This window comes from Mastigoproctus giganteus, chromosome 14 (genome assembly GCF_048544385.1).
Source record: "Mastigoproctus giganteus isolate SK-2022 chromosome 14, ASM4854438v1, whole genome shotgun sequence".
In the NCBI taxonomy this organism is placed as follows: Eukaryota; Metazoa; Arthropoda; class Arachnida; order Uropygi; family Thelyphonidae; genus Mastigoproctus; species Mastigoproctus giganteus.
In genome coordinates, this window is record NC_143588.1 from 46033527 (window position 1) to 46045683 (window position 12157).

A 12157-nucleotide genomic window follows, 5' to 3' on the forward strand; every position below is an offset into this window, starting at 1 on the left:
AAAAGAAGACAGGAGGAGATGAAAGATTATTTAAAGGAAGAAGATCAAATTGTTATGAGGAATTTTAATGTCCAAGTTGGCAAAGATATAAGAGGATATGAAAAGTTTTTGGCCAAGTTGGAAAAGGGAGAAGAAATGAAGAGGATGAAAAAAATGTTGGATCTGTGCTTGAGGAATAGATTAAGAATTGGAAATGCGTAGTTCCAGAAGCAGGATAGTCACAGTTATAAGAGGTACAGCTTGAATGGGAAACAGAAATCAATAAATGACTATATATTGATTAGCAGTCACCTATGGCCAAGAGTGAAGGATAGTAAAGCACTACCAGGGGTGACAATGGACAGAGATCATAGACTAATGATGTTATGTGGCTTATGATCAGAATGTCATCTGCAAATCGTAAATGGTTTAGGTACTCTCCATTCACATTGACTCCTTTCTGTGACCAGTCCAATCTTCTGAAAACTTCTTCAAAGGCAGCAGTAAGCAACTTCGGAGATATTGTCTACTTGTCAAACTCTTTTCTCAATTTTAAATTTGCTACTGTCTTTGTCTAATCTAATAAAGGAGGTAGCATTCTCATATATTTTCTTCAAAATCATAATGTACGGTGTGTCTATGCCTTGTCTTTCCAGTGCTCGAAACATTGCCTTATGCTGTATGGAGGCAAATGCCTTTTCATAATCCACAAATTTCAGGCATAATGGTGTTTTATATTCATTTCCTTTCTGCATTAGCTGTGATATTACATGAAGGTGATCCATAGTCGAGAATCCTGTCCTAAAGCCAACTTGCTCTTTCGGCTGATTCTCATCAAATGTTCTTCCTAATCTGTTAGTAATGACCCTGGTGAACAATTTGTAGATGTGGGACAACAAGCTAATTGGTCTATAAGAAAGGTGTGGGACGCATTAAGAAAACAGTGGAGTAGAAAAGTCATTGACCAAGAGTATTAAAAGTCTATAAAGAGGAAATGAAAGCTAAGTGAAAATATTAGTTGGAAACGCAGGCTAGTTTGAAATGAAGAATGGTTTGAGTGAATGTAGTGCATATTCACTTCTACTGCTCACAGTAGTAATTATTATTATTATTATTATTATTAGCTATATGGTGCTAGGAAGCCTGAGGCTTATGCTGCACCAGCCAAAAAAAAAAAAAATTCCTGAGTTACCCTGAGAGAGAGAGAGAAAGAGTCAAAAGTAGAAGGGAATCACCAAGAAGAGAAGAATGATGATGACCAATAAGAAGACTGGAACAACTGTAGTTTGGCTCCCTCAAAAAAGATCACCAGAACTAAAAGGTTCAGAAATATGGCCATATAGAGGTTAGCATTTCCATGCTGCTCTGCATGCTAAGAATTACTACCGCTGCTGGTTTGGTATTATTCATGAAAGTATTACAGCTGTTTTTAATGATCTGATAAAAGAAAGGTATATATATATAAAAGCATATAAGTGTAAATAAATCTGAAAAAAAAGCCTGCACAGATGGAGATAAGAGCCACACAAAGTGCCAGGGACCAGAAGGGCAAGGATAACAGAAAAAAAAAAAAAAAAAAGCAATGTAGACATGAATAAAGGCAAAAGAACGTCAACTAGATGACATACAAGTAGCAAATGCTGTGGAGACAAGGACTGAGACAGGAAAAATAAAAGAAAAATCTGATGACAATCTGTTGATTTATGGGGATGGGGAGAAGGAGGTACAGGAGATGGTAGAAAGCTGGGTGGAAGAGGAAAAGAAATTTAAAGTTTAGTGACGCTAAGAATAATGAAATGAGAATGACAAGGAAGAGGGGATTAACATCTTTCTTGAGGGAAAGAAGATAAAAGAAGTGGATAGTTTCAGATATTTAGGGAGTACAGTAGATAAAGAAGGGAGAATTCATAAGGAAATATGTAGAAGAGCAGACCAAGGAAGAATATTTTATAACTGTGTAAATGATCTAATTTGGGGAAAGGAGGCACCTGAGAAGTGCAAGGTAGTGTAGAGCTCTCTGTAGAGCTTATTATCTACCAATAATAACCTATGGATCAGAATCATGGGTAATGTGGGTGAAGAATATTATCAGAATGTAAGCAATGAATATGAAGTTTCTGAGAGGAGTTTGGAAAGATCAGGAAATATATAGTAAGAAAAGCACCATTCAGAAGAAAGTGGGAGAACAATTACAAGAAATGATTGAGAGGAATGGACTGAGACGGTGTTTGGTCATGTAAAGAGAATGGAGGATGTTAGAAATGAAATTGGAGAATAAAAGACCAAGAAGAAGAAGATGGCAAGAAAAGGTGAAGAGTCATATGAAGAGAAGAGGCATTTGCTGGAAGGAGCTAGAGAGAGAAAAATGGCAGATGATGGAACTAAATGGAAAAGACTGGTTTCCTTATTGACCTGGAAAAAAGCCGGAATAGTAATGGATAAATAAGATATTCTAACAAGGAAATTAATAATTATATAACTATACTTACAGGAGACCCGGGAAGTCCAGGTGTTCCCAAGGCACCAGGAAATCCAGCATGTCCCTAAAAGGCAAATAAATTTTAAATTTACATGTGTACAAATCTATATATACTATACATGTATATGCAGTGGATGCTGCTTACTGTGATCACTTTGGGACTCAACTAAAGTAATTACAATAATCAATTGATAACAATAACCAATGGAGCAAGAATGCAGCATTGGTGACACTGAGCAGAAATGTGATATATAAAAAGGTGGAAATGGGAAGATAGAAAACATTAAAATTGAGGAATATAAATTACTTTAATTTGACTTTTCACTATTTTTTTAAGAAAATCATTAATAAAGATGAAATTTTCATAATGTTTCTAGAAATCCATACAAATCATTAAAAACAAATAAAGAAAATATTAAAATCAAGAATTAGAAAAGGGTTAATGTTCTATTGTAAAACAACCAGATTGGCAGGAGTAGAGATACAGTAGTTTCTTTCGTGGAATAACAACAATCATACAAACTGTATAAAGCAGAATCAATAACTCATCACACATGTCAAAGTTCAAGAACAAATCGGTATGTTATGTAAACACATATGTAAATAAGGAAAAAAAAGTGATATTATAAACTGAAGCCTGATTACAATAAACAATGTTTTTCTATGTATTCATATACATCCGAATGGGACTTCATAAAATTGATATTATCTGTGATTACAATAAGCAGTGCACACGGTATTGTTAAAAAAAAAAACTTAACAGAACTTAAATCACAAAATTAATCTAGCAATTCTCCAATCAAACAGTATGCACAACTGTGTATAATCATTTGGCTACTGATTACATACACCATTACTTAATTGCAATATGTTATAGATTTAATTTCTGAAATCTTGTAAATTTAATTTCTAAAATTCTGGAGTTATTTTCTGTAATATTTTGCATTTATAATTCTTACCTTCTGTAAGGTTAAATCTTATAAGTTATTTTCTTTATGGTATCTTATAAGTTTAAATTCTTAAGTTTCAGCAGTAGATCAACTTTTGTTATCTGCTTAATTCCTATAATATTCTGTAAAGCTATATCTAACACATTTTTTAAGTTTAATTCTTACCTTAATAATGGTTGCGACAAGATCCATTTAGAATGCTTCATTACTGAATACCATGACTCAAAAGAGAATGGCTGTGGGCAATTCCCTGTGGGTCATGAGTTCAACTCTTGTATAACCTATGGAATGTATTTAAAGGTCAATCTAGTAGATCATCCTAGCTCAACTGGCTGAGACCGCCTAACACAATAAATAGATAAATAAATAAATAAAAAGCTCAACTGATGACTCTTTTCTATGTCCCTGATGTACAGAGTGTACTGTCAGACAAAAATTGAGTCCTTGAAGAAATGAGTAGGTGCCCTAAAAATCAAATAAAAAGTGGAGACTCATCAGGATCTAGTAACCTGCTAGGTCATGCAACCCCGATTCACACCTTAATTGAGAATGATCAAGTGCAGACTGCTCTGATTAAAAAAGGACATAGTTTATTGGACGGATTTTATTAGATTGTTTGTAATAGGGATAAGTGAAGTAAAAACAGTATGTTTCCCAGGAGATAAATTTTATGATGTCATCAACAAGTTGTCATTTGCTGGAGGGTGGGAAGTAAAGAGAGAATTATTATTCTAGCAGGAACTAAACATTAACTGCATACAAACTGAAGATTTGTTGAATGAATAGAGGACTATGCTGAAAAAATACTTCAAGTTAGGTTAGATTGTATTGGTGTCTGAAATCCTGCCCAAGTACAAGAAAAGGGATAAGAATACAGTAGGGCTGGGGAAGTTTTACAGCTGGCTCTTCTAAGTTGGCACAGCTTATATATTGATTAGGAGACAGCTATAGTGAGACTACAATTAGAACAAAATTTATATTGATTTGAGTTGTGACAGCCTGAAAGTATGTCTTTAATGTGATTTGTTTCAAGGGTATCAGAGAGCAGATTATCAATGCTATCCCTCCTTGTGCCAGATTGTTCAGAGTATGTATAACACGATTGCACTGATGTATTATATAGTTCTGGAGTGAGGTGGTTGTCTCCAGAGTGAAGTTGGTTTCTTGCAAAATCAATGGGTCATATTGTGCAAGGAGATCTTGGATATCAGTGAAGTTACTGCTGTAACCTGTAACCATTGCAGGAATGTATGCATTATTTAGATTTAGAGAACCTTTAGTTTGTTTCTGGGGGCTGTGGATTTCTGTTTTTGTTTTAGGTTTTCACTATTTTGGGAAGTATAATTTTCCAGTGTCCATATCCTTTTTGGTAAACATTTCTAGAATCTGGTCACCTTAGAATTTGTACAATTTCTAGAATTTGTCTTCAACATCCACGTTGTGTAATGTTTTCTGATCATGGGCTATGCATGTACCAGTATCCAGTTGAAGAACATCGGCTAGTTGTGTAGTTATCAGTGTATTTACTCCTTTGCTGGGTTTACCTGGAGCTTGGTTTACTGGTATGGTGACCAATACTGACCTAGTCCAATGAGCTAGAGATTTCCTGGATGGAATAGTTATTTCCATTTGGGCAGCAATTGATATTCGTCTTGTGGTTGCCTCAGTATAAGTTTGCTTATCTGTGGTCAGCAATGGTAAGGATTTTTTTGGTTTCCTGAGAGGTTACATTATGTTTCATTTTGTACTGCTGTATCTTTTTTTTCTTGTTTCCAGAGGGACACCCTTTGGAATGGAAAGAGCTTTCTTGTCTGCCGACACTTGGGTGGCATGGCTGTGCAATCAGTTTGGCTAATATGTGGTATATCCATGAGGTGCAGGTTGTTGTTGTTGTTGTTATTGGGTTTTAGGAGCATTGCCTACTAAGGCCATGTTGCTCCATGTATATTGGCTGTAAATTGTGCATGTGTTCCGAGTTTGATTTTCCGGAACAAAAACCTGGGTTTCTGGGAGAAAAAATCATGCTACCCTTGACTGAGACCGACTGACTTAGCCAATATGGAAAAAAGACCCATAAAAATTCCTCTCCAGTAAGAATTTTAGATCAAACCATCCCTGCAGAAAAAAAGCAGCCAGAGTAAAAGTTTAAACTTGATGGCCCTGATGAATTGCCAAGGAAAATTTAAAATTACTCAAATAATTCTACTAAATGACAACCCTAGATATTTCACAGACTACATCACCACCAAAAATAACAGAGAGTTTGCCATAACTCTAAGCATGGGCCCAAGGAACCAAACCAAGTACGAGGGGGAGATCATTTAATTTGTGGACTGGTGCACGATTTTATTTACCATGTGAACTTTCCATATCTGCCACTAATGGCGCTCTCCCTGATTGCTACTGAGCAGACTCTGTATGCACATGCCAGTACTTATCAAGCTAGTGTTGTGTGAAGGGAGTTTTTTTAGCCACGTGTTACTGATGATTGTTTTGAAGCAAGTATCATGTTGTATATATGGATTGAACAGCGATATGTAATTTGTTATTGTGTCAGATGGGGCTTAAATGCAGTGAAAATGCTTTCATTGTTAAAGAGATGAATGGAGCATATGGTAATGAATGTCTTGGTATGACAGCCATATTTAAATGGCACAAGCGATTCAGTGAAGGCCGTGAATCTGTTGCAGATAACCCAAAACCTGGTCAGCCTTCCTTCTCTACTCCTGAGCAAATAGCAAAGCCCAGGAAATCTTGGATGAAGACAGGCAATTAAATTTCATGAATTAGCTGTTAGAATATCCATTTCATATGGTAGTGCTCACAATATTGTGAAAGATCACTTGAATATGTTGTGAATCTGTGCCCGTTGGATTCCACAATTTGATTCTAGAGCAAAAACAGCAAAGAGTAGACTTGTGCAAAGAAATAATTGATCATTTTGAAACACAGGGTCAAAACTTCTTAAATCAAATAGTGAACGGCGATGAAACTTGGATTTTTCAATATGATCCAGAAACAAAACAACAGTCGAATGAGTGGAAGCATTCTGATTCACCAAGACCTAAGAAATTTCAAGCATCTCATTTGGCTGAAACACAAATGGTTCTTGTGTTTTTTTTATATATAAAAGGCATTCTTGATACACATTTTGTGTCTCATGGAACAACTATGAATAAGGAAGCATACGCTGAGGTTCTGAGTCAAACTTCGCCATGCCATTCATGAAAAATGTCAAGAACTTTCCAGTGTGAAGAGATTTCTCCACCAAAACAATGCCAGGCCCCATACGACTAATATTATGCAGGCAGTGATCACTGTCATAGGTGCTGAGGTTCTGCCACTTCCCCTTAGCCCCATGTGCTTTCTTCCTGTTTGAAGAAAGCTCTGAAAGGCAAGCATTTCACATCCAACAATACTCGCAGAGCCACAATAAAAGCATTTCACAGTCTTTTGAAAAATGGCTTGCAAGAAGCCTTTAAAGTGTGGCTACGACGATGGCAAAGTGCGTAAAGTTCAAGGGAGAGTATTTCCAGAAGGAGAAATCCACAGAAGATTCAGATGATGACAATTAAGATAAGATCTTGCACCCGTCTATGAATTAAATGATCACCCCTCGTATATCAATATTCTTTACACATTAGATATCAGTGAAACAAGAAATGTTGGGAAATACAAATTGAACATCTATTTCACAGGCCAGAAAGACCTCAACAGCTATTCCTCTTCCACACACACAAAATGGTCAGAGGTCAGTATACCAAGTAAATTGTGAGTATGGGAAAGACTTAAAACAGATAGAAGAAATTCCACAGAGTATATGGATTCTGAAAGAACCCCACATACTCTATAGTTTGGCAACTGCACAGGTAGCAGAAGGAATCATTTTTCATACAATCCCTCTTTCATTTGGCAATCAAAAGAAATCATGGACTCATCAACATATAAACTGAATGTATCAATATTTTCATAATCAGATAACCACGAAAGGAAGGAAAATCGTTTTGAATATTTTCGTTAGATTCTTTTAATTACGTTAATTTGAATTTTAATTGTTTTGAATTGATTTTGAATTGTGTTAAACTGATTTTTTAATTATTTATATTTTACTTTAATTATTTATATTTTACTTTAATGTACCGGTAAGTTGTCGATTTTTTCCGTTTTAATTTCTGGAGGGTATCATACGGAAGTGTTCCACGTACTATATTGAGGTAAACTCCTCTTATTAATTTACTAATATTATTATCAACGTAGAACATATTGAGTATTACAGCTCTGATTCATACTATCTACAGAAGAGAACTTATTAAACAAAGTCAAAACTTTCCAACATCAAACTAACCAATCCCTCATTCCACTAGGAACCATAATTCAAATTATGATCATCCCTCGTACATCAATATTCTTTACATATTAGATATCAGTGAAACAAGGACTGTCAAGAAATACAAATTGAACACCTATTTCACAGGCCAGAAGACCATGACAGCTATTCCTCCTCCTCCACACACACACACACACACACACACACACACACACACACACACACACACACACACACACACACACACACACACACACACACACACACACACACACACACACACACACACACAAAATGGTCAGTATACCAAGTAAATTGTGAGTGTGGGAACTGACTTCCTGCATTCAGACTAGAATGCAGGAAGCCAGTTGTTCATTACTGGAATAAGTCACCTCCATGGATAATTGAGGCTGAGGGCTTGGTTAAATTCAAAGATCAGCTTGCTTGACACCTATGTGAGGAGTGAATCATGTAGGGAGGATTTTTTTTTTTTGTTTATTTATTTATTTTTTTTTTGGTCATGTATAGGGCATTCTTGAATCATAAGGCTGTTACTAATATTGGTGAGAAATTACAAATTTAAAAACTAATACAGTCTGAAATGAATTTGGTGAAGTGATTGAAAGTGAGAGCTATTATTCTTGTCTGATTTTTATTGCGGATGAAACTAGGTAGTTCTGGATGAAAATGCTAGCCAGGTCTTAGCAAGGGAAGACCAGTTGTTGAAAGTATTGCTGATATGCTTGTATGTTAAAATGAAAACTCATTTGGTGTTTATTTAAAAAGGAACCAAATTTTTATTATATTAAAAAAAGTTAATGTGTATTAGTCCTGGAAAAATATATTTCAGATGATGTACTCAATTTATTATAATAAATAACAATAAAAATAATTTTATACTATATTCTAAAAAAAAGTAAGAGATTACCTCAATCTTTTTCATGGAATGCTTCCTGTCAATTCTCTCCAAATGTAACGAATAAAATAAGATGAAAAAAACGAATTAATGAATTCCCTCACTCATAGAGATACGACCAAATTCGACACACAACGGAATCGAAAGCTGAGAGCCCCAATCCGACCCCGAAACACATCAAACCACCACAGCAAGGCCATGAGTGTGAGAAGGCATCGTGTCAGAATAAATAATTAAAACTGCTTCCAATAATAAATAATTAAAATCACGATTAAAAAGTTAAAATCACAATTAAAATTTGGATGAACACTCAAATTAAATGAAATGCACAGCTGTTTCCCTTCCTTAAGCAGACCATGCTTTTAGGCTGATCGCTGTGTTCACAGGATGGGAATATTGCGAAGTGTTTGTGTGTATATGGCTCTTAAAATAGGGAGATTATTTGTATTGGCGCATGCGTAAAAAAAGACCAGAATCGCAACATTGATAGAATTTTCATGAAGTTTCATTTCAAGCATTTCAGTGATCAATAATTTTATGTAATTGTGTTGTATGTTTAAAATTTCTGCTTCATTTAATAGGAATATGTGACCATCATTGACCGCATGAAAGGCCAACTCCAAAATATTTGCGTGCGATGTGTAGACAGAAACAGCATGTTGCTTGACACATAAATCCAAAGTACAGCGAGTACACCCCCTCATACGATGAATCACACTGACTACATGAAATCTTGTATACAAGATCATTTACCTGTGCCGAGCAAGAAGGAAGAACTGTATGATTTTTTAATATATTATTTTAATATAAAATATATTTTAATATAATATATTAATTAAAAATATAATATATTTTTAATTAATATATAATAATATATTCTGCATGGGCCTGGCTATAATTTTGAATTCAGCATTTATAAAGAGTTTATTGAGCTGCCTGTGCCATTGTTCAATGTACGGTACAGAAATAGTGTTTTTTATTGGTTTTATTAATGGGTATCATATTTACTGTTTTATTTTTAGCCTTTAATCTGATTTGATTAATAACAGAGTGAGGATAGCCTCTATTTAAAAACTTGTCAGTTAGTGTAACAATTTCTAAGTGTAAGGTGGGTTCAGAAGTAGAATATTTGCAAGCATTGAAAAACTGGTTAAATATAATGGATCTCTTATACGTGAATGGATGATAACTCTGGTAATGCAGGTACATCCTTGAATTGGTGGGTTTTCGGTAAATGCTAAATTGGATTTTTTTCTGAACCCACCTTACATTTAGAAATTGTTACACTAACCGACAGGTTTTTAAATAGAGGCTATCCTCACTCCGTTATAAATCAAATCAGATTACAGGCTAAAAATAAAACAACAAATACGATACCCATTAATAAAACCAATAAAAAACACTTTATTTCCATACTGTATGTCGAACAATGGTACAGGCAGCTCAATAAACTCTTTAGAAATACTGAATTCAAAATTATAGCCAGGCCTATGCAGAAGCTCCATAATATATTAAAAAAATCGCACAGTTCTTCCTTCTTGCTCGGCACAGGTAAATGATCTTGTATATAAGATTTCGTGTAGTCAGTGTGATTCATCGTATGGGGGTCCACTCACTGTACTTTGGATTTACATGTCAAGCAACATGCTGCTTCCGTCCACACATTGCGTGCAAACACATCAGAGTTGGCCTTTCATGCGGTCAATGATGGTCATGTATTCCTATTCAATGAAGAGGAAATTTTAAACATACAACACAATTACATAAAATTATTGATCGCTGAAATGCTTAAAATGGAACTTCACGAAAATTCTATCAATGTGCAACGTCCTTACCTAATTTCGGATTTCTGGCCTTTTTTATGCATGCGTCAATACCTATAATCTCTCTATTTTAAGAGCCAAATACACACGCAAACACTTCGCGATATTCCCATTCTGTGAACACGGCGATCAGCTGAAAAGCATGGTCTGCTTAAGAAGGGAAACAGCTGTGCATTTCGTTTAATTTGAGTGTTCATCCAAATTTTAATTGTGATTTTAATCTTTTTTAATCATGATTTTAATAGTGATTTTAATTATTTATTATCGGAAGCAGTTTTAATTATTTATTCTGAGACAATGTCTTCTCACATTCATGGTCTTGCTGCGGTGGTTTGATGTGTTTCGGGGTCAGGTTGGGGATCTTGGCTTTCGATTCTGTTGCGGGTCAAATTTGGTTGTATCTCTATGAGTGAGGGAATTCATTAATTCGTTTTTTTCATCTTATTTTATTTGTTACATTTGGAGAGAACTGACAGGAAGCATTCCATGAAAAAGATTGAAGTAATCTCTTACTTTTTTTAATATAATGAAAAATCGTGGAAGTTACTAAGCCTTGCAGCTCTGAAATTTTTTATTAATACTGTATTCTGTATAAATGTCTTTATTATTTATCTGCATAAATTTATTCTATAGTTCTTTTTATAACTAGTATGACTAAGCAAGACCTGTTCAAAACATTCATCTTTTAAACATACAACTCTTCCTTTCACAAAACTTTCTAGCGACAACCAACAAACTGAATTAACATAAATTTAAAATAAATAAATAATATCTACATAAAATACTAAAACAGATATAAAATAAAGGCATTAAAATAAAATAAAAGACTTGTGATGCATGATCATTCTCAGTTGACTTTTGCTGTTTTAACCAATATATATATATATATATATATATATATATATATATATATATATATATATATATATATATATATATATATATATATATATACTGCATACACCATTCACTGACTAAGCTGATGAAGAGGCATTTTGTCTCGAAAGCCACCATATATTTTATTAGTTTTGTCCATATTTTATTGTATTTTAACACTTTTATTTTATTTTATATCTGTTTTAGTATTTTATGTCGATATTATTTATTTATTTTAAATTTATGTTAACTCAGTTTGTCGGTCATCGCAAGATAGTTTTGTGATATGCAATCTGAAGCTCAAGGCCTGTTTTCCAACTCTTTCCTTTATTCTCTGAAGTTTCATAATATGCTTTAGAATAATTTTAAATCCAAAGTTTATTTTTTTGTCCTCTACTTGTTTTTGCTGTGGTGTGGGGGAATGCTAACTACATAAAGATTTAGTGGTGATATATTATTTTAATTATATGCATATTAGTCAGACTGCCATATTATACCGTAAAATGTCCAAAGTTTGAATCTTTTAAAATAAAGAGCTATGCATACCTTTTTACCTTCTTCTCCTCTTGGACCTTTTTGGCCTGGTACTCCTTGCAATCCCTGAAAAAATTAGTAAAATCCAAACAAAAATTATGTAGAATATCCAATTTCTAAAGTTCTGTCAATAAAGAAACAAACATTTTTTTAAAAACACCATTAAATATCTTTCTCTAGTAAACTGAACATTTTTAATGTCCTTTTTTTCTCTGTGATTATGAAAAGAATTCAAAATATTCCTATCACATCATATTTTTGAAAAAATTCCAT

At 34.1% G+C, this 12157-nt stretch overlaps 1 protein-coding gene across 1 annotated transcript in view; it reads right to left on the bottom strand.

The window, feature by feature from the left end:
- The window catches only part of LOC150075107 (uncharacterized), a 617581-nt gene that overhangs the window by 134162 nt on the left and 471262 nt on the right, over positions 1-12157 (bottom strand). Inside the window, exons 35-36 of the mRNA XM_090388926.1 lie at positions 11897-11950; positions 2469-2522 (exon numbers count right to left, since the gene is read on the bottom strand). Coding sequence (XP_090245052.1) covers positions 2469-2522; positions 11897-11950 — 108 coding nt within the window. The remainder of the gene's footprint in view (positions 1-2468; positions 2523-11896; positions 11951-12157) is intronic.